This window comes from Cornus florida, unplaced genomic scaffold (assembly GCF_030987335.1).
Source record: "Cornus florida cultivar Cherokee Brave unplaced genomic scaffold, ASM3098733v1 CherokeeBrave_3.0.0_Hap2_Chr06, whole genome shotgun sequence".
Classification (NCBI taxonomy): Eukaryota; Viridiplantae; Streptophyta; class Magnoliopsida; order Cornales; family Cornaceae; genus Cornus; species Cornus florida.
The window spans coordinates 84061499-84085918 of NW_026775576.1; the positions used below are offsets into that span (position 1 = coordinate 84061499).

The following is a 24420-nucleotide window of genomic DNA, read 5'->3' on the forward strand; positions in this document are numbered from 1 at the left end:
CTAATCCGGATAGAATTCCACTTTCTACGTATTTTAGTTTAATAATTGTTTGTTAATAAGCGACCTTTTGGAATTTAATGTCCTTTATTGACACGTCTACCCTTATTAAACTTCTTTTTTTTTTTTTTTTTTTTTTTTTTCTCTCCTCCCTCTCCTCCTACGATGCCCCCAGCTGTGTTTTACCAAGGCACTCCAAACTGAAAAAAAAAAAAAAAAACCCTCTCTTCAGCACTCTTCATTTTTACCAGTGTGTCAGTGTTCACAAGCTATATGTTCTATTCTATTAAGATGGCATAGAATTTTGGCACTTGAATTTACTTTTGATTAACCAAGTTTAAGAAACATTCAAATAAAAAAGGATTTTAAGATATTATCAATCCCTTATTCAAGGAAGCAGCAAAGTTAAAAAAGAATGACAAGGGTAGGAAATTGGTGCTTTTGTTCCATTCAAAAATATAACTTTTGAAGCTAAAAACCGCTCTTGAAACAAAATCTACTGGGAAAGATGATTGTTTCCAATTTCACTTCCTTGAAGTTTAAAAAATATAACCAATTTTTCACGGATCAATTGATTACTCGTACCATTTAGTTATTGTATCCTATCATTCCAGTATTGTTGCAAACTCCAATTTGTTACAAACCATTGATGATTTGTTACCAAATAGCTATTGTATTCTATGCATTGATGCCAACTCCATCATAACACAGATCTCTCAACAAGCCCAAGAGAATTCCTTCATTGGTTGAATCATTGATTATTTTACGAAATCAAAGGATTAAAAAGTTATTCTCTTGGGCTTGTTGAGAGATCTGTGTTATGGACGGAGTTGGCAGCAATGCATAGAATACAATAGTTAAAGACGGACATTTTTTGTGGGACGGAGGGATTATATATGATTGGTATTCATACATCACAAACATTAGTCACACGAGTCAAGACATATATGCTTATAGGAGTAAGGGACCACAGCATCGGTAGCCATTACACGAGACTAAAACTGAACAAAACTAACGCATCAAATGTTGTAGTTAAAACTTCGTACTTTCGAGAATTACATCATCGGTGAGGAAGAGACTCTTACCGTTATCCCAAAGGGACGGACAAGCTGCTCGCCAAGCCCATAGTGCTTGGGATTTGCCGTCGTCTTTCACCCAGCCACTGCCACGCCCACCAGACCACCAAATTGAACCACTCCGATAGCTGGTTCGCCTTTTGCAGAGGCTTGTTATCACCGGAATTGACCTAATCGCCTCAACTGACTTGGGGCGATTTAGAAGATACTAAAATTAAATTAAATATAAATATAAATATAAAGAAAAGTAAAGATAAAAATAAAAAATAAAGTGCAAACTAAAGAAAACAAATCTGCTCTTAGCTGAAAAAACTAATGCACAATGATATTGGGATTTTTTATATTTTTTTAACAGTGTTGGTAAGAAAATAAATGAAAAAATAAAGAAAAAAAAATTTAATAGAAAACACTAAACTAAAACATCAAAAAATTCAAATCCTTATTCTGTAAATTCTTGAAATTTTTTTTAAAAAAAAGTTTAGAAATATATATAGAGAAAAAAGTTTCAAAAAAATATATATATATATATAAGGTAATGTGCACATAACACCCATATATGAGAGTAGTAGCATATACTTTCTTGGGCATTTTCGAAAGAACAAAAGCGCAAAACGAGCATTACAACACCAATTTATGTTAGATTTTTTATTGAGGGGTATTTTTGCACAATTTGAAAACAATAGGGGTGTTTTTTGTACACTTTTTAAAATAAGGGTAAAATTAATATGCAGAGTATACTTTGGGGATATTTCCTGCACTTCGCCCGTGTGATATATGTGTGTATAAACATATGCATATATGTACCTCGTGCAAGGTCAGATGATCCGAGGATGCAATCGAGGATCTAGAAGTATAACAGTTTCCGTCTATGTAATGTAGAAATCAGTAGACTTTACTACAAATTCTCCACTACTCTCTTTCTAATGTGTTAGATTTTACTACAAACTTTTATTAATACTGACTCACAATTATGGTCTTACAGTGCAATAGATTTAAATAGATAATGTAATAATTTTAAATAGACAAGACAATGCTCATATACAAACATTGGTTTTATAATCATTTTTTTTTTAATATATATTATATTGCTTTTTTTTTTTTTTTTTTTTTTTTTTTTTTTTTTTTTTTTTTTTCTGGCAAAGACATACAAGACAACAAAAATCAAAACAACACAAAAACAACTAACACTTCACATCCGCCTCAGCAAAACGCACAATGAAATGAAGAAGAGACAGCAAAAACTGATCCGATCCAAGCCCAGGACGTGAAAGAGTAGCTAAAGCATGAGCCACCTTATTACCTTGGCGACGAACATAAGTCAGAGTAGTAGAAGAAAATCACTAAAGATCTCGATTGATATCAAAACAAATAGAAGCAATTTTCGCTGGGCAAGACTCACCACACAACACCCCATCTATAGCAGCTTTGGCATCCGATTCAAACCATAAGCAAGAGAAACCTAATTCAAAAGCACAAAGGGGAGCACGTTGACATGCCATAGATTCCGCCTGCAAGGAGGAAGAAGCGAAAAACGGACAAAAAATAACTGCTTGAAGAACATCACCTTTAAAATCACGGAAACCCAACAACGACTTCCGACAAAATGAATCATTAAAATTACATTTGACAATACCAGATGGGGGAGGACACCAAGAATCCACTGAAGTGATTGAGGTCCCTGGCTGTAAGGAGGAGCAGAGAAACCGAGCATCTTTGAATTCCCAAAAACTGATTACTGCTTTTTGAGCCACAATCTCCGGTCTCCATAAGATCCCTTCAAAGACTAACCGATTCCTTGCTTTCCAAATGCCCCAAACACAAAAAGAAATCAAACTAAGTACATCCTCAAAGTCCGAAGAGAGTATAGCCCGACGCAGCAGAAAACTCCAGCCAATCCGTAAAGAAAAGAAAGAACGACCTGAAAAATCCAAATGCAGCGAAGAAAACTTCCACACCTGAAGGGAATGACCACAACGAGGAAAAATAGGCGAGACAGTACACCTGCGAGCCAACAAAGCAACCCGAATTGGCAAAGCATGACGATAACATCTCTAAAGAAAGTGTTGCACCTTAGATAGAGTACGACACCGCCAAATAGAGGACTAAGCACTAGAATGAAATGGAATCCCAGAAAAATGAGACATTGAAACAGCCAATTTATAAGCAGACCGCACTGAAAATTTACCCGACAGCTTCTGACTACATGTGGTTTATCCCAACGACTTATGTGAATTTTAAGAATTTCCTGCATCATAAAAGGAGGAAATAATTGAGACAAAACATCCACTTTCCATGAAGACGTATCAGAATCAATCAACTCCGTCGCATAAGAGTATGGAACAAGAGCCTGAGTTCGGGAAAATTTTCGTGCAAACGTAAGGACCCAATAATCGTCCCAAATATGCGTTGAAGTGCCATTCCCAATCAATGAGCATAAGCCCTACCTCAATAAATTTTGAGAAGACCAAATACTACGCCACCCCAAGGAAGGATTAGAGCCCAAAGAAGCATCCAAAAAGGACGAGTCCGGAAAATACTTAGCCTTAAAAATCTGATACAACAAACCTTGCTTCAGAACCTGAAAATGCCAAGCATGCTTCGCTAAAAGCACTAAATTAAAAGCCTCCAAATCACGAAAGCCAAGGCCACCCGACTTCTTGCTCCGGCAAAGAAAATCCCAATTAAGCCAATGAATTGCCCGATTTTTATCTTTATTACACTACCAAAAGGAACAAATATGTTTCATCAAATCTTGACGCAATGTAGTGGGAAGCTTAAAAGAAGACATAACATACGTAGGTAAAACACTTAAAATGGCCTTAATTAATACTTCTTTCCCACCCGTGGACAAAGACTTCGCCTTCCAAAAAGATAACCTGTCCTAAATTTTAATCAGTAAAAACTGAAACACATCTCTTTTGGAATGACCCAAAATAGCGGGAACACCAAGATACCGACCATGCATCCCCTGCATTTGCAAACCCAAGGATCGGCTAATAGAACGACATACTAAACCTGGGGCATTAGTTAATTTAGTTGAGAAAAAAATAGAAGATTTAGAAAAATTGACTTGTTGCCCAGAAGCCCTTTCATAATCTGCCAAAATTTGTTTCAGAAGAAGAACTTCCTCCGGAACTGCAGCACAAAACATAATAGAATCATCAGCAAAAAAAAGATGAAAAATAGACGGAGCACCCCGACAAATACGAATACCAAATAATAACTGAGCTTGTTGAGCTCGCAAATGAGAAAGAGCTTCAGCACAGATAATAAATCAATACGGCGATAGAGGATCGCCCTATCTCAAACCTTTAGACGGTTTGAAAAAACCCACCGAACTCCCATTAATCTTTAAAGAGTAAGAAACAGTAGAGATGCAAGATGTGATCATTTGAATCCAAAAAGCATTCAACCCCAAACGAGACAGTATGTGCAATAAAAAATCACACTCAATCCGATCATAAGCATTACTCATGTTAAGTTTCAACGCCAACCATGCATTATTACCCTTACGATTATTTTTGAGATAATGCAAAATTTCATGAGTAATTAAAATATTATCCGTAATATGACGACCTGCAATAAATGCACTTTGAGAATCACTGATAAGGGAGCTAATAATCCCTCTCAACCGGTTACTCATAATTTTTGCAATAATCCGACAAAACACATTACACAAAGAAATAGGTCGGTAATGACTAACCTGTGTCGGAGAGGAATTCTTTGGAATTAAAACAATATTTGTATGATTAAAACTGGATAACAGATTGCCCGTAGCAAAAAAAACTAGATACAGCATCAACAATATCCTTTTTAAGTACCTCCCAATATTTCTGATAAAATAGCGGTTTCATCCTATCCGGCCCAGGAGCTTTTATCTCGGCAGAAATTCGGACAGGAACATACCGCAAGAACTGCTCAATATGCGTAGGATGGGAAGAGTGAAACAAACTCTAAAAATAAGTCAAAAAAATTGACTAAACGGATACCTCATCAGTTACCCACTGATTCCCGGCATCATAAACTCCTGAAATTGTATTGCGGCCTCGCCTTCGTTTAGCAGAAACATGAAAAAATTTTGTATTACGATCCCCTTCTTGCAACCAAAGAAGATGGGTTTTCTGCTTCCAAAACAACTCCTCCTCTAATCAATAAAAAATTAAGTAATTTTCTAATTTAACCACCTCCGCATGACAGTAATTTGAAGTGCGAGCTTTCAACTCATGGAACCGAGCAACTATTAAGACGAGCTCGTGAGTTAAGATTGCGGAGCTTAGCCCAATAAATAAGATCGGCTTTACAGTGACGCAATTTCTGAGCCCATTGAAATTGATAAGAACCAGCAATCGGAGTAGACCAATCCAAATCAACAATTTGCCTACAATCGTCCAACAATGTCCATCGAGCATCAAAGTGAAATTGCCGTTTCCGAGGCCAAACCACAGGCAAAATTTGAAGAAGTAAGGCATAGTGATCAGATCCCACCAAAGAAAGATGAGATAATTGAGCCCGAGGAAAAGCCGATAGCCAATCCATAGTCGCCAAAGCGCGATCCAATCGTTCCTGTATATTAGCTAACCCATCGCGCTGATTAGACCAGGTCAAAGAAAAACCCACATAACCAATATCCAACAAAGTACAACAATCAAGCAGAGTACGAAAGGAACGAAGCTGCCACCCTTGCTTAACTTCCCCCCCATGTTTCTCAGAACTATGTAAAATATTATTAAAATCACCAATGAGGACCCACCTACCCGACCAATAACGTGCACTGTTAATAAAATATTTCCATTGCACAGCTCTTTTCCTATCCACAGTATTAGCATATAGTTGGGAAAAATACCAAGGTGACTATTTAGGGGATAGAACAACAACAGTAATAGAAAAACTGTTTTTATCGACCACCCTTCACTGAACATTATCATTCCACCAAAGGCCAAGACCACCCGCAAGCCCAACAGGCTCCACCAAACAACCATGAGGAAAACCCAACATTTTTTGAACAAGCACTGTCCGCTTCCAATTTTTTGTTTCAATAACACCAAAAATATTGGGGGAATATTGAGATTGTAAACGTTTAATTTGCTGAATCGTAGAAACAGACCCCAGACCTTGACAATTCCAAGCAATAATATTGGGAAAATCATTATGGCAATCAGAGAAACAGAAAGGTGGAGCTGCAGAATGGGATGGAAAAGAACAAGCAGAAGCAAGCAACCAATTGGAACAAGCATCAGATTGATGCCTGAAAAGTGAACCCCGGCCGAATGTCATTACTCTTGGCCCAACACTGAAGATAGCAGAGAACAGAATTCCGGCCTTGCAAATGGACTGGAAGCCAACAACAAAATATAATGCAGAACCTGTAAGGCCCAACGGACAGAAGCCCAATCCACCAAGCAACCGGCCCACAAACAAAATAGATGGGCCACAACGCACCACGTAGCCACACTTGCAACCATAGAAGCAGCACCACCAACCCACCAACGCCGGAACTGAAAGCAACGATGGAACTACCAGCGTTGGAACCACAACCAATCACAAGTAGAACAAACAACCAACCAAACCCCCAATGCAATCAACAGCACCCAAATCGTCCCCAAATAACGCAGAACACTGATCAAAGCCGCGTAACAACAAAAAGTGCCAAGCCCAACACCAAGAATCAACAAGAATTACCGGAAAGTAAAGCACCGAACATAGAGCAAAAGAAGCAATCATTTCCACCCCAAGCCCAACGGGACGAGGTACAACAGCAATCAAGAACCCAACAAGCACACAACCCACAAAATAACAGGACACCGGAAGCTCCCCAATCCTGAAAAAACAGGAAACCTCTACACAGAGAGGATGTCTAGATAGAAGATTTGCTTTAAGGTGGACTGAAGGCATCTAAGTAGCTAGCAATCTTCTGCATACTTTATTTATTTTCTATTAATTGGAAACAGTTACGCTATAAAACTGCTTTTTGTGTACCCTTTGGACAGTATGAATGGACAGTAATGCCCTTTGGTTTAAAAAATGCCCCTTCAGAATTTCAACATATTTTGAATGACATTTTTAATCCTTATACTGAATTTTCTATTGTTTATATTGATGATATTTTAATATTTTCAAAATCAATAGAACAACATTATAAACATTTGAAAATCTTCAAAGATGTTATTTACCAAAGAGGTTTAGTAGTGTCTGTTCCTAAACTAAAAAATTTCCTCACCCAAGTAAGATTTCTTGGTCATGAAATTTACGATGGAAAAATAAAACCCATTGACAGAAGTATTGAGTTTACCTCTAAATTCCCTGATGAAATTAAGGACAAAACTCAACTGCAAAGATTTCTTGGTAGCTTGAATTATATTCGTAACCATTACAAGAACCTTGCACAGGATACAGCAATTTTATATACACGGCTCAGGAAGTCACCTTCCCCTTGGACTGAAGAACATACGAGAGCCGTCCAGAAGATTAAACTTTGTGCTAAACAGATTCCTTACTTAGCCCTAGCAAATTCTTCATGGTTTAAAATTGTTGAGACAGATGCATCCAATATTGGATATGGTGGTATTCTTAAACAAACGAATCCAGATACAGGAACAGAGGAGCTTGTTCGCTTCACTTCAGGAGCTTGGAAAAATGCACAATTAAATTATTCCACTATTAAGAAAGAAATTCTTTCTTTAGTTAAATGCATTTATAAATTCCAAGATGATTTAATCAATCAGAAATTCTTGTTACGCATTGATTGTAGTGCTGCTAAACAAGTACTGGAAAAAGATATAAAAAAATAAGTTTCCAAACAGATATTTGCTGGTTGGCAAGCTGATTTATCTGCTTTTGATTTTTCAATTGAATATATTAAAGGCAGTTCTAATTCTTTACCTAATTTCTTAACACGTGAATTTTTACAGGGTTCATGAATCAGCCCCATCATGGACAAGGCCGTGGTAATACCACAAAAGGCCGTGGCAAAGGCAGGGCAAAAGCCGAAGTGGTTATACCACTCACTGATGATCAGTATCCAGCTTTAGAGCATCTCTCTGATTTGCTTCGGACTCCTACTCAAGGAGAAAGCTCACAGAAGAAAACCATGAAAGAGGTTCTCATAACATAAACCCCTTGGATACCTAATTCAAGGTATCTTCAAACCGTTAGTTCTATTTCTACCTAAGAAGTCTTGAAGTATTGTTTTAATTTAAACAATATAAATGAATATAAATAATTAAACATGCCAAATTTTAAATTGAAAAATATCAATCATAGAAGAATTCTAAACATCAAACTTAATGAGTATGTATATAAAATATTACATTTAAGAAAAATAAATAAATAAAGGATGCACATTAAGCAATATAGATTATAGGGCTAGTTTATGGGACCGGTTGAAACCAACGATAATATACAGCTTGTTGCATATGATTTTGAGATGGATGTAATGGCTTTATGTTGTGTGTTGCCAAATCATACACTCCGAAATCTTTCATTCTTGTATTTGTATCTTCAATGAAATAGATTGAATTGGGTGTATATTCAGGATTATATCTAACTGAAACGAATTTCGAATCATTAGTAGTCAAGAATAGAGCTCGATGACCCAAATTACTCACCTCTTCCCATTTACCATTACCCCAATTTAACTTAAAAATCTCAAACGACTTGGTTTTGGTTCTGCATATATGATGTTCATAAATCCTCACAACCATCAACAATTCACCAGACCACGACCCCTCCACCAAGTACCTGTATTGGTTGACATTACAAGTACCATTGCATACCTCTTCCTCCTTGTAATTAGAATAAGATTTATCCAACAAGAAACGTCGGAGCACACCAAGCTCATCAATCGAGTAGAAGTTACCATGGTAAAATATGACGGAAACCCATTCATGATGATTACTAGCGAAAACAGGCGTCCATTTCCTGCCACCAAGTTTATAAACAGCAATCTAATTCGGGGTATATAAGTAGACCATGCAAGTTGGATCAGTTGGAATGGATGATATGATGAATCTAAGCACATATGGATTAGTGACCATTTTTAATTCCGTTGGCGGTGGAAGATGGACAACCATTCTTGAAAGAGGATTGAAGAGATATAGTGAACTCTCATAATAAGGATACAATAGTAGCCATCCACGACAGGGAGCAATACATCTAGTCCTTTTGGGAACTGCACCACCACCACCACCATTGCCGGAATCAGCCTCCTCCTCGATGCCTTCGTCGTCTGCCATCCAGTGCTTCTCCATGGACTTTACCAAATCGGGAGAAGTCCTATTGAATATCACACCATCCTTGTACGACAACCTCTTCATGTTGGGTGAACGGAGCCTATACTTGGTGGTGGTGTTTTTACCAAGACACAAGAGTTTGGCGGGAGAATTGCATAGGTCAAGCCTATTGTAGAGGAGTAGTAACGGAGTAGTAGAAGTAACGCCGAGTGATAGCACGTTCAGTACAGAAGATCGCCATGAATGACATACACCGCGACATCGTAGAAGATCGAAGGTTGTGGTGACATGTGCCATGATCAACTCCACCAGTTCTTGTGGAAGGTCGGACCAAGGGACTACTGGATTAATATTATTAGCCATGTCCATGCGGGGTGCTCAATCCTACCAGCCGAGGAATATCGTACAAAAGAAGAAAATTAAGATGAGCAAATTAACAAAAAAAAATAGTAAATTATGGTTTCAAGTCCATGAAGAAATCAACCCTAGTTATAGAGAGCAATATTTGGAAATCCTAATTCCTCTTCTTTTCTTTCCCTTTTTTTTCCATAATCCGGATAGAATTCCACTTTCTACGTATTTTAGTTTAATAATTGTTTGTTAATAAGCGACCTTTTGGAATTTAATGTCCTTTATTGACACGTCTACCCTTATTAAACTTTTTTTTTTTTTTTTTTTCTCTCCTCCCTCTCCTCCTACAATGCCCCCAGCTGTGTTTTACCAAGGCACTCCAAACTGAAAAAAAAAAAAAAAAAAAAAAACCCTCTCTTCAGCACTCTTCATTTTTACCAGTGTGTCAGTGTTCACAAGCTATATGTTCTATTCTATTAAGATGGCATAGAATTTTGGCACTTGAATTTACTTTTGATTAACCAAGTTTAAGAAACATTCAAATAAAAAAGGATTTTAAGATATTATCAATCCCTTATTCAAGGAAGCAGCAAAGTTAAAAAAGAATGACAAGGGTAGGAAATTGGTGCTTTTGTTCCATTCACAAATATAACTTTTGAAGCTAAAAACCGCTCTTGAAACAAAATCTACAGGGAAAGATGATTGTTTCCAATTTCACTTCCTTGAAGTTTAAAAAATATAACCAATTTTTCACGGATCAATTGATTACTCGTACCATTTAGTTATTGTATCCTATCATTCCAGTATTGCTGCAAACTCCAATTTGTTACAAACCATTGATGACTTGTTACCAAATAGCTATTGTATTCTATGCATTGATGCCAACTCCATCATAACACTGATCTCTCAACAAGCCCAAGAGAATTCCTTCATTGGTTGAATCATTGATTATTTTACGAAATCAAAGGATTAAAAAGTTATTCTCTTGGGCTTGTTGAGAGATCTGTGTTATGGATGGAGTTGGCAGCAATGCATAGAATACAATAGTTAAAGACGGACATTTTTTGTGGGACGGAGGGATTATATATGATTGGTATTCATACATCACAAACATTAGTCACACGAGTCAAGACATATATGCTTATAGGAGTAAGGGACCACAGCATCGGTAGCCATTACACGAGACTAAAACTGAACAAAACTAACGCATCAAATGTTGTAGTTAAAACTTCGTACTTTCGAGAATTACATCATCGGTGAGGGAGAGACTCTTACCGTTATCCCAAAGGGATGGACAAGCTGCTCGCCGAGCCCATAGTGCTTGGGATTTGCCGTCGTCTTTCACCCAGCCACCGCCACGCCCACCAGACCACCAAATTGAACCACTCCGATAGCTGGTTCGCCTTTTGCAGAGGCTTGTTATCACCGGAATTGACCTAATCGCCTCAACTGACTTGAGGCGATTTAGAAGATACTAAAATTAAATTAAATATAAATATAAATATAAAGAAAAGTAAAGATAAAAATAAAAATAAAGTGCAAACTAAAGAAAACAAATCTGCTCTAAGCTGAAAAAACTAGTGCACAATGATATTGGGATTTTTTTTATTTTTTTAACAGTGTTGGTAAGAAAATAAAATAAAAAATAAAGAAAAAAAAAATTAATAGAAAACACTAAACTAAACAATCAAAAAATTCAAATCCTTATTCTGTAAATTCTTAAAGTTTTTTTTTTTAAAAAAGTTTAGAAATATATATAGAGAAAAAAGTTTCAAATATATATATATATATATATAAGGTAATGTGCACATAACACCCATATATGAGAGTAGTTGCATATACTTTCTTGGGCATTTTCGAAAGAACAAAAGAACAAAACGAGCATTACAACACTAATTTATGTCAGATTTTTTATTGAGGGGTATTTTTGCACAATTTGAAAACATAAGGGTAAAATTAATATGCAGAGTATACTTTGGGGATATTTCCTGCACTTCGCCCGTGTGATATATGTGTGTATAAACATATGCATATATGTACCTCGTGCAAGGTCAGATGATCCGAGGATGCAATCGAAGATCTAGAAGTATAATAGTTTCCGTCAATGTAATGTAGAAATCAGTAGACTTTACTACAAATTCTCCACTACTCTCTTTCTAATGTGTTAGATTTTACTACAAATTTTTATTAATACTGACTCACAATTTTGGTCTTATAGTGCAATAGATTTAAATAGATAATGTAATAATTTTAAATGGACAAGACAATGCTCATATACAAACATTGGTTTTATAATCATTTTTTTTTTAATATATATTATATATATATATATATATTTTTTTTCCCTGGCAAAGACATACAAGACAACAAAAACCAAAACAACACAAAAACAACTAACACTTCACATCCGCCTCAGCAAAACGCACAATGAAATGAAGAAGAGACAGCAAAAACTGATCCGATCCAAGCCCAGGACGTGAAAGAGTAGCTAAAGCATGAGCCACCTTATTACCTTGGCGACGAACATAAGTCAGAGTAGTAGAAGAAAATCACTAAAGATCTCGATTGATATCAAAACAAATAGAAGCAATTTTCGCTGGGCAAGACTCACCACACAACACCCCATCCATAGCAGCTTTGGCATCCGATTCAAACCATAAGCAAGAGAAACCTAATTCAAAAGCACAAAGGGGAGCACGTTGACATGCCATAGATTCCGCCTGCAAGGAGGAAGAAGCGAAAAACGGACAAAAAATAACTGCTTGAAGAACATCAACTTTGAAATCACGGAAACCCAACAATGACTTCCGACAAAATGAAGCATTAAAATTACATTTGACAATACCAGATGGGGGAGGACACCAAGAATCCACTGAAGTGATTGAGGGCCCTGGCTGTAAGGAGGAGCAGAGAAACCGAGCATCTTTGAATTCCCAAAAACTGATTACTGCTTTTTGAGCCACAATCTCCGGTCTCCACAAGATCCCTTCAAAGACTAACCGATTCCTTGCTTTCCAAATGCCCCAAACACAAAAAGAAATCAAACTAGGTACATCCTCAAAGTCCGAAGAGATCATAGCCCGACGCAGCAGAAAACTCCAGCCCATCCGTAAAGAAAAGAAAGAACGACCTGAAAAATCCAAATGCAGCGAAGAAAACTTCCAGACCTGAAGGGAATGATCACAACGAGGAAAAATAGGCGAGACAGTACACCTGCGAGCCAACAAAGCAACCCGAATTGGCAAAGCATGACGATAACATCTCTAAAGAAAGTGTTGCACCTTAGATAGAGTACGACACCGCCAAATAGAGGACCAAGCACTAGAATGAAATGGAATCCCAGAAAAATGAGACATTGAAACAGCCAATTTATAAGCAGACCGCACTGAAAATTTACCCGACAGCTTCGGAGCCCAAATGACTACATGTGGTTTATCCCAACGACTTATGTGAATTTTAAGAATTTCCTGCATCATAAAGGGAGGAAATAATTGAGACAAAACATCCACTTTCCATGAAGACGTATCAGAATCAATCAACTCCGTCGCATAAGAGTATGGAACAAGAGCCTGAGTTGGGGAAAATTTCCGTGCAAACGGAAGGACCCAATAATCGTCCCAAATATGCGTTGAAGTGCCATTCCCAATCAATGAGCATAAGCCCTACCTCAATAAATTTTGAGAAGACCAAATACTACGCCAGCCCAAGGAAGGATTAGAGCCCAAAGAAGCATCCAAAAAGGACGAGTCCGGAAAATACTTAGCCTTAAAAATCTGATACAACAAACCTTGCTTTTAAACCAGAAAATGCCAAGCATGCTTCGCTAAAAGCACTAAATTAAAAGCCTCCAAATCACGAAAGCCAAGGCCACCCGACTTCTTGCTCCGACAAAGAAAATCCCAATTAAGCCAATGAATTGCTCGATTTTTATCTTTATTACACTACCAAAAGGAACAAATATGTTTCATCAAATCTTGACGCAATGTAGTGGGAAGCTTAAAAGAAGACATAACATACGTAGGTAAAACACTTAAAATGGCCTTAATTAATACTTCATTCCCACCCGTGGACAAAGACTTCGCCTTCCAAAAAGATAACCTGTCCTAAATTTTAATCAGTAAAAACTGAAACACATCTCTTTTGGAATGACCCAAAATAGTGGGAACACCAAGATACCGACCATGCATCCCCTGCATTTGCAAACCCAAGGATCGGCTAATAGAACGACATACTAAACCTGGGGCATTAGTTAATTTAGTTGAGAAAAAAATAGAAGATTTAGAAAAATTGACTTGTTGCCCAGAAGCCCTTTCATAATCTGCCAAAATTTGTTTCTGAAGAAGATCTTCCTCCGTAACCGCAGCACAAAACACAATAGAATCATCAGCAATAAAAAGATGAAAAATAGACGGAGCACCCCGACAAATACGAATACCAAATAATAACTGAGCTTGTTGAGCTCGCAAATGAGAAAGAGCTTCAGCACAGATAATAAATCAATACGGCGATAGAGGATCGCCCTATCTCAAACCCTTAGACAGTTTGAAAAAACCCACCGAACTCCAATTAATCTTTAAAGAGTAAGAAACAGTAGAGATGCAGGATGTGATCATTTGAATCCAATAAGCATTCAACCCCAGACGAGACAGTATGTGCAATAAAAAATCACACTCAATCCGATCATAAGCATTACTCATGTTAAGTTTCAACGCCAACCATGCATTATTACCCTTTCGCTTATTTTTGAGATAATGCAAAATTTCATGAGTAATTAAAATATTATGCGTAATATGACGACCTGCAATAAATGCACTTTGAGAATCACTGATAAGGGAGCTAATAATCCCTCTTAACCGGTTAGTCATAATTTTTGTAATAATCCGACAAAACACATTACACAAAGAAATAGGTCGGTAATGACTAACCTGTGTCGGAGAGGAATTCTTTGGAATTAAAACAATATTTGTATGATTAAAACTGGATAACAGATTGCCCGTAGCAAAAAAAACTAGATACAGCATCAACAATATCCTTTTTAAGTACCTTCCAATATTTCTGATAAAATAGCGGTGTCATCCTATCCGGCCCAGGAGCTTTTATGTCGGCAGAAATTCGGACAGGAACATACCGCAAGAACTGCTCAATATGCGTAGGATGGGAAGAGTGAAACAAACTCTAAAAATAAGTCGAAAAAATTGACTAAACGGATACCTCATCAGTTACCCACTGATTCCCGGCATCATAAACTCCTGAAATTGTATTGCGGCCTCGCCTTCGTTTAGCAGTAACATGAAAAAATTTTGTATTACGATCCCCTTCTTGCAACCAAAGAAGATGGGATTTCTGCTTCCAAAACAACTCCTCCTCTAATCAATAAAAAGTTAAGTAATTTTCTAATTTAACCACCTCCGCATGACAGTAATTTGAAGTGCGAGCTTTCAACTCATGGAACCGAGCAACTATTAAGACGAGCTCGTGAGTTAAGATTGCGGAGCTTAGCCCAATGAATAAGATCGGCTTTACAGTGACGCAATTTCTGAGCCCATTGAAATTGATAAGATCCAGCAATCGGAGTAGACCAAGCCAAATCAACAATTTGCCTACAATCGTCCAACAATGTCCATCGAGCATCAAAGTGAAATTGCCGTTTCCGAGGCCAAACCACAGGCAAAATTTGAAGAAATAAGGCATAGTGATCAGATCCCACCAAAGAAAGATGAGATAATTGAGCCCGAGGAAAAGCCGATAGCCAATCTATAGTCGCCAAAGCGTGATCCAATCGTTCCTGTATATTAGCTAACCCATCGCGCTGATTAGACCAGGTCAAAGAAAAACCGACATAACTAATATCCAACAAAGCACAACAATCAAGGAGAGTACGAAAGGAACGAAGCTGCCACCCTTGCTTAACTTCCCCCCCATGTTTCTCAGAACTATGTAAAATATTATTAAAATCACCAATGAGGACCCACCTACCCGACCAATAACGTGCACTGTTAATAAAATATTTCCATTGCACAGCTCTTTTCCTATCCACAATATTAGCATATAAAAGGGAAAAATACCAAGGTTACTATTTAGGGGATAGAACAACAACAGTAATAGAAAAACAGTTTTTATCGACCACCCTTCACTGAACATTATCATTCCACCAAAGGCCAAGACCACCCGCAAGCCCAACAGGCTCCACCAAACAACCATGAGGAAAACCCAACATTTTTTGAACAAGCACTGTCCGCTTCCAATTTTTTGTTTCAATAACACCAAAAATATTGGGCGAATATTGAGATTGTAAACGTTTAATTTGCTGAATCGTAGAAACAGACCCCAGACCTTGACAATTCCAAGCAATAATATTGGGAAAATCATTATGGCAATCAGAGAAATAGAAAGGTGGAGCTGCAGAATGGGAAGGAAAAGAACAAGCAGAAGCAAGCAACCAATTAGAACAAGCATCAGATTGATGCCTGAAAAGTGAACCCCGGCCGGATGTCATAACTCTTGGCCCAACACTGAAGATAGCAGACAACAGAATTCCGGCCTTGCAAATGGACTGGAAGCCAACAACAAAATATAATGCAGAACCTGTAAGGCCCAACGGACAGAAGCCCAATCCACCAAACAACCGGCCCACAAACAAATACAACACCAAATAGATGGGCCACAACGCACCACGTAGCCACACTTGCAACCATAGAAGCAGCACCACCAACCCACCAACGCCGGAACTGAAAGCAACGACGGAACTACCAGCGTTGGAACCACAACCAATCACAAGTAAAAAAAACAACCAACCAAACCCCCAGTGCAATCAACAGCACCCAAATCGTCCCCAAATAACGCAGAACACTGATCAAAGCCGCGTAACAACATAAAGTGCCAAGCCCAAACCCAAGAATCAACAAGAATCACCGGAAAGTAAAGCACCGAACATAGAGCAAAAGAAGCAATCATCTCCACCCCAAGCCCAACGGGACGAGGTACAACAGCAATGAAGAACCCAACAAGCACACAACCCACAAAATAACAGGACACCGGAAGCTCCCCAATCCTGAAAAAACAGGAAACCTCTACACAGAGAGGAAGTCTAGATAGAAGATTTGCTTTAAGGTGGACTGAAGGCATCTAAGTAGCTAGCAATCTTATGCTTACTTTATTTATTTTCTATTAATTGGAAACAGTTACTATATAATGATTAATGTCCAACTCCAATGCAGACTTTTTTATTTTTAATTTTTAATGGAGAAGACAAATTCTGACTGGGATTGGATCATGTTCAAGATATTTTGATATACTATCTTGAATGATTGTATAGTAGTGGGTTATCTGCAGCCACAATAGTTTATTCTATTTTATGAATAAGGATGCAGATTAAGTATAAGCTTAATCACGTTTTTATTTGTAAACAAGGTATTTGTCTACCATTTACCTTTTTACCTATTAAAAACATGGCACAACAGGTTATTTTGGGCACTCCCTTTTTAGCCTTGATTATGCCAATTGAGAAAATTGATTCTTATGGTATATGTTCAACTCTACAGATAGCATTTGAGTTTTTGACCAAACCCTTGAATAAGCATATCAGTGCTCTTAAAGATAACATTATCTTTAAAGAAAAGTAACTGAATTATTTGCAAAAGGAAGTCTTTTCCTAAGCAATCAGTTAAAGATTGGTACATCCCACTGAGCAACAGAAAATTGAGTTAATACGACAAAGTTTTCTAAAGGATATCTGCAGTGATGTTCCTAATGCTTTTTGGGACAGAAAGAAGCATATTGTTTCTTTGCCTTACGAAAAAAGATTTACCGATCTGGTGATCCCTTCCAAAGCTAGTTCCAGCCATATGAAGGCTGACTATTTGGAATTGTGCAAAACTAAAATTAGCTCTTAAATGGAAAAGAAGCTAGTTACAGCAAGTTACTCCCCATGGAGTTGCATAGCTTTTTATGTTAATAAAAACTCTGAAAAAAAAGAACGAGGAGTTCCTCGACTGGTTATTGACTATCGACCACTCAACCTTGCTTTGAGCTGGATTCGATATCCAATTCCAAACATTAAAGATCTGTTAGATAGATTACAATCTACTGTAATTTTTTCTAAATTTGATCTTAAATCAGCATATTACCAGGTACAGATTGCAAAAAAGGATCGCTATAAAACTGCTTTTTGTGTACCCTTTGGACAGTATGAATGGACAGTAATGCCCTTTGGTTTAAAAATGCCCCTTCAGAATTTCAACATATTTTGAATGACATTTTAATCCTTATACTGAATTTTCTATTGTTTATATTGATGATATTTTAATATTTTCAAAATCAATAGAACAACATTATAAACATTTGAAAATCTTCAAAGATGTTATTTACCGAAGTGGTTTAGTAGTGTCTGTTCCTAAACTAAAAAATTTCCTCACCCAAGTAAGATTTCTTGGTCATGAAATTTATGATGGAAAAATAAAACCCATTGACAGAAGTATTGAGTTTACCTCTAAATTCCCTGATGAAATTAAGGACAAAACTCAACTGCAAAGATTTCTTGGTAGCTTGAATTATATTCGTAACCATTACAAGAACCTTGCACAGGATACAGCAATTTTATATACACGGCTCAGGAAGTCACCTTCCCCTTGGACTGAAGAACATACGAGAGCCGTCCAGAAGATTAAACTTCGTGCTAAACAGATTCCTTGCTTAGCCCTAGCAAATTCTTCATGGTTTAAAATTGTTGAGACAGATGCATCCAATATTGGATATGGTGGTATTCTTAAACAAAAGAATCCAGATACAGGAACAGAGGAGCTTGTTCGCTTCACTTCAGGAGCTTGGAAAAATGCACAATTAAATTATTCCACTATTAAGAAAGAAATTCTTTCTTTAGTTAAATGCATTTATAAATTCCAAGATGATTTAATCAATCAGAAATTCTTGTTACGCATTGATTGTAGTGCTGCTAAACAAGAACTGGAAAAAGATGTAAAAAAATAAGTTTCCAAACAGATATTTGCTGGTTGGCAAGCTGATTTATCTGCTTTTGATTTTTCAATTGAATATATTAAAGGCAGTTCTAATTCTTTAACAGATTTCTTAACTCGTGAATTTTTACAGGGTTCATGAATCAGCCCCATCATGGACAAGGCCGTGGTAATACCACAAAAGGCCGTGGCAAAGGCAGGGCAAAAGCCAAAGTGGTTATACCACTCACTGATGATCAGTATCCAGCTTTGGAGCATCTCTCTGATTTGCTTCGGACTCCTACTCAAGGAGAAAGCTCACATAAGAAAACCACGAAAGAGGTTCTCATAACATAAACCCCTTGGATACCTAATTCAAGGTATCTTCAAACAGTTAGTTCTATTTCTACCTAAGAAGTCTTGAAGTATTGTTTTAATTTAAACAATATAAATGAATATAAATAATTATATTATTAAATTTAATAATTCATCATTTTTATTAAATGAATATAATTTATTTTCTTTGTAGGGCTCAGCAAATATTATTTCTTTCTAAATTCATAAAAGTCATACGTCAGTCTTTTTTACTCTTACATTCTTCAATCAATTATCTATTTAACTTAGAATTTTTATTTTCAATTTTTTTATTTTCTCTTCTGGTAACGAGGTGAAAATTGAAAAAATTATTCAAAATAACCAACCGAAAAGAAAAGAATATTTGAAATCCAAACCAATAATAATTGTAGTTGAACAAATTTTTTAATATTATATATCTGGCTATATCCCAGATTCCCAAACTCTCCCTTGCATGCTAGCTAATTGTTGAGATTAATCGAGATACATACAAAACAATGCGATTGCCGTTTGGGCTTCGAAACTAGGGTTATTTAAAATGGGCCTTAGTAATTGCTGTGATAGTGCTTTTCCATTGTTTGGCCCAAAACTTTTTTTTTTTTGCAAACCTATCGGGCCTTGTTAATAGTTTCGTATTGGAATTTTTTTGATAAGGTCCATCTTTGAGGTGAGGTTGTCGCTGAGGTTATTGCAAAAGGCCCATTTACTACCGTTGTTGGATCCTATGGTAGAAGAAAATGCTCATCATTTAGCAAATTGGGCTCTGAAGAATAAATTAAAGTTCATTGAGATTAATATCATAAACAAACATAATAAATCAAATCAAATCAAATCTTGTTATGGCTTGTATTGGCTACACATAATACTTAATTGTTGGGATAAGTATTTTAAACTGGGAGAAGTAGTTATTAAACATGCCAAATTTTAAATTGAAAAATATCAATCGTAGAAGAATTCTAAACATCAAACTTAATGAGTATGTATATAAAATATTACATTTAAGAAAAATAAATAAATAAAGGACGCACATTAAGCAATATAGATTATAGGGCTAGTTTATGGGACCGGTTGAAACCAACGATAATATACAGCTCGTCGCATATGATTTTGAGATGGATGTAATGGCTTTATGTTGTGTGTTGCCAAATCATACACTCCGAAATCTTTCATCCTTGTATTTGTATCTTCAATGAAATAGATTGAATTGGGTGTATATTCAGGATTATATCTAACTGAAACGAATTTCGAATCATTAGTAGTCAAGAATAGAGCTCGATGACCCAAATTACTCACCTCTTCCCATTTACCATTACTCCAATTTAACTTAAAAATCTCAAACGACTTGGTTTTGGTTCTGCATATATGATGTTCATAAATCCTCACAACCATCAACAATTCACCAGACCACGACCCCTCCACCAAGTACCTGTATTGGTTGACATTACAAGTACCATTGCATACCTCTTCCTCCTTGTAATTAGAATAAGATTTATCCAACAAGAAACGTCGGAGCACACCAAGCTCATCAATCGAGTAGAAGTTACCATGGTAAAATATGACGGAAACCCATTCATGATGATTACTAGCGAAAACAGGCGTCCATTTCCTGTCACCAAGTTTATAAACAGCAATCTGATTCGGGGTATATAAGTAGACCATGCAAGTTGGATCAGTTGGAATGGATGATATGATGAATCTAAGCACATCTGGATTAGTGACCATTTTTAATTCCGGCGGCGGTGGAAGATGGACAACCATTCTTGAAAGAGGATTGAAGAGATATAGTGAACTCTCATAATAAGGATACAATAGTAGCCATCCACGACAGGGAGCAATACATCTAGTCCTTTTGGGAACTGCACCACCACCACCACCATTGCCGGAATCAGCCTCCTCCTCGATGCCTTCGTCGTCTGCCATCCAGTGCTTCTCCATGGACTTTACCAAATCGGGAGAAGTCCTATTGAATATCACACCATCCTTGTACGACAACCTCTTCATGTTGGGTGAACGGAGCCTATACTTGGTGGTGGTGTTTTTACCAAGACACAAGAGTTTGGCGGGAGAATTGCATAGGTCAAGCCTATTGTAGAGGAGTAGTAACGGAGTAGTAGAAGTAACGCCGAGTGATAGCACGTTCAGTACAGCAGATCGCCATGAATGACATACACCGCGACATCGTAGAAGATCGAAGGTTGTGGTGACATGTGCCATGATCAACTCCACCAGTTCTTGTGGAAGGTCGGACCAAGGGACTACTGGATTAATATTATTAGCCATGTCCATGCGGGGTGCTCAATCCTACCAGCCGAGGAATATCGTACAAAAGAAGAAAATTAAGATGAGCAAATTAACAAAAAAAACAGTAAATTATGGTTTCAAGTCCATGAAGAAATAAACCCTAGTTATAGAGAGCAATATTTGGAAATCCTAATTCCTCTTCTTTTCTTTCCCTTTTTTTTCCCTAATCCGGATAGAATTCCACTTTCTACGTATTTTAGTTTAATAATTGTTTGTTAATAAGCGACCTTTTGGAATTTAATGTCCTTTATTGACACGTCTACCCTTATTAAACTTTTTTTTTTTTTTTTTTTTTTTTTTTCTCTCCTCCCTCTCCTCCTACGATGCCCCCAGCTGTGTTTTACCAAGGCACTCCAAACTGAAAAAAAAAAAAAAAAAAAAAAAAAAAAATCCGTCTCTTCAGCACTCTTCATTTTTACCAGTGTGTCAGTGTTCACAAGCTATATGTTCTATTCAATTAAGATGGCATAGAATTTTGGCACTTGAATTTACTTTTGATTAACCAAGTTTAAGAAACATTGAAATAAAAAAGGATTTTAAGATATTATCAATCCCTTATTCAAGGAAGCAGCAAAGTTAAAAAAGAATGACAAGGGTAGGAAATTGGTGCTTTTGTTCCATTCAAAAATATAACTTTTGAAGCTAAAAACCGCTCTTGAAACAAAATCTACAGGGAAAGATGATTGTTTCCAATTTCACTTCCTTGAAGTTTAAAAAATATAACCAATTTTTCACGGATCAATTGATTACTCGTACCATTTAGTTATTGTATCCTATCATTCCAGTATTGCTGCAAACTCCAATTTGTTACAAACCATTGATGACTTGTTACCAAATAGCTATTGTATTCTATGCATTGATGCCAACTCCATCATAACACAGATCTCTCAACAAGCCCAAGAGAATTCCTTCATTGGTTGAATCATTGATTATTTTACGAAATCAAAGGATTAAAAAGTTATTCTCTTGGGCTTGTTGAGAGATCTGTGTTATGGATGGAGTTGGCAGCAATGCATAGAATACAATAGTTAAAGACGGACATTTTTTGTGGGACGGAGGGATTATATATGATTGGTATTCATACATCACAAACATTAGTCACACGAGTCAAGACATATATGCTTATAGGAGTAAGGGACCACAGCATCGGTAGCCATTACACGAGACTAAAACTGAACAAAACTAACGCATCAAATGTTGTAGTTAAAACTTCGTACTTTCGAGAATTACATCATCGGTGAGGGAGAGACTCTTACCGTTATCCCAAAGGGATGGACAAGCTACTCGCCGAGCCCATAGTGCTTGGGATTTGCCGTCGTCTTTCACCCAGCCACCGCCACGCCCACCAGACCACCAAATTGAACCACTCCAATAGCTGGTTCGCCTTTTGCAGAGGCTTGTTATCACCGGAATTGACCTAATCGCCTCAACTGACTTGGGGCGATTTAGAAGATACTAAAATTAAATTAAATATAAATATAAATATAAAGAAAAGTAAAGATAAAAATAAAAATAAAAAATAAAAATAAAGTGCAAACTAAAGAAAACAAAACTGCTCTAAGCTGAAAAAACTAGTGCACAATGATATTGGGATTTTTTTTAATTTTTTAACAGTGTTGGTAAGAAAATAAAATAAAAAATAAAGAAAAAGAAATTTAATAGAAAACACTAAACTAAAACATCAAAAAATTCAAATCCTTATTCTGTAAATTCTTAGAGTTTTTTTTTAAAAAAAGTTTAGAAATATATATAGAGAAAAAAGTTTCAAAAATATATATATATAAGGTAATGTGCACATAACACCCATATATGAGAGTAGTAGCATATACTTTCTTGGGCATTTTCGAAAGAACAAAAGAGCAAAATGAGCATTACAACACTAATTTATGTCAGATTTTTTATTGAGGGGTATTTTTGCACAATTTGAAAAATTAGGGGTGTTTTTTATACACTTTTTAAAATAAGGGTAAAATTAATATGCAGAGTATACTTTGGGGATATTTCCTGCACTTCGCCCGTGTGATATATGTGTGTATAAACATATGCATATATGTACCTCGTGCAAGGTCAGATGATCCGAGGATGCAATCGAAGATCTAGAAGTATAACAGTTTCCGTCTATGTAATGTAGAAATCAGTAGACTTTACTACAAATTCTCCACTACTCTCTTTCTAATGTGTTAGATTTTACTACAAATTTTTATTAATACTGACTCACAATTTTGGTCTTACAGTGCAATAGATTTAAATAGATAATGTAATAATTTTAAATGGACAAGACAATGCTCATATACAAACATTGGTTTTGTAATCATTTTTTTTTAATATATATTATATTGCTTTTTTTTTTTTTTTTTTTTTTCCTGGCAAAGACATACAAGACAGCAAAAACAAAAACAACACAAAAACAACTAACACTTCACATCCGCCTCAGCAAAACGCACAATGAAATGAAGAAGAGACAGCAAAAACTGATCCGATCCAAGCCCAGGACGTGAAAGAGCAGCTAAAGCATGAGCCACCTTATTACCTTGGCGACGAACAGAAGTCAGAGTAGTAGAAGAAAATCACCAAAGATCTCGATTGATATCAAAACAAATAGAAGCAATTTTCGCTGGGCAAGACTCACCACACAACACCCCATCCATAGCAGCTTTGGCATCCAATTCAAACCATAAGCAAGAGAAACCTAATTCAAAAGCACAAAGGGGAGCACGTTGACATACCATAGATTCCGCCTACAAAGAAGAAGAAGCGAAAAACGGACAAAAAATAACTGCTTGAAGAACATCACCTTTAAAATCACGGAAACCCAACAACGACTTCCGACAAAATGAAGCATTAAAATTACATTTGACAATACCAGATGGGGGAGGACACCAAGAATCCACTGAAGTGATTGAGGGCCCTGGCTGTAAGGAGGAGCAGAGAAACCGAGCATCTTTGAATTCCCAAAAACTGAATACTGCTTTTTGAGCCACAATCTCCGGTCTCCATAAGATCCCTTCAAAGGCTAACCGATTCCTTGCTTTCCAAATGCCCCAAACACAAAAAGAAATCAAACTAAGTACATCCTCAAAGTCCGAAGAGAGCATAGCCCGACGCAGCAGAAAACTCCAGCCAATCCGTAAAGAAAAGAAAGAACGACCTGAAAAATCCAAA

The 24420-nt window shown here is 36.8% G+C and overlaps 2 protein-coding genes across 2 annotated transcripts; both read right to left on the reverse strand.

The window, feature by feature from the left end:
- Positions 1-8440: 8440 nt before the first annotated feature.
- Positions 8441-9664, reverse strand: LOC132314463 (F-box protein At2g05970-like). The gene is made up of 2 exons (XM_059813327.1): positions 9104-9664; positions 8441-9016 (listed from the first exon to the last, which is right to left on the reverse strand). The coding sequence occupies exons 1-2, from the start codon at positions 9662-9664 to the stop codon at positions 8441-8443; spliced, it is 1137 nt and encodes a 378-aa protein (XP_059669310.1).
- A 10349-nt stretch (positions 9665-20013) lies between these two features.
- LOC132314464 (F-box/kelch-repeat protein At1g57790-like) lies at positions 20014-21237 on the reverse strand. The gene has a single exon (XM_059813328.1). The coding sequence runs from the start codon at positions 21235-21237 to the stop codon at positions 20014-20016; it is 1224 nt and encodes a 407-aa protein (XP_059669311.1).
- Positions 21238-24420: the final 3183 nt, after the last annotated feature.

What these genes read in the sequence shown, in the direction of transcription:
- LOC132314463 (XM_059813327.1), bottom strand. Translation starts at nt 9,664, where the DNA reads ATGGCTAATAATATTAATCCAGTAGTCCCTTGGTCCGACCTTCCACAA. An exon ending in CGCCAACGGAATTAAAAATG is followed by an intron (nt 9,017 to 9,103) that starts GTCACTAATCCA and finishes ACCCCGAATTAG; the next exon opens with ATTGCTGTTTATAAACTTGG.
- LOC132314464 (XM_059813328.1), bottom strand. Translation starts at nt 21,237, where the DNA reads ATGGCTAATAATATTAATCCAGTAGTCCCTTGGTCCGACCTTCCACAA.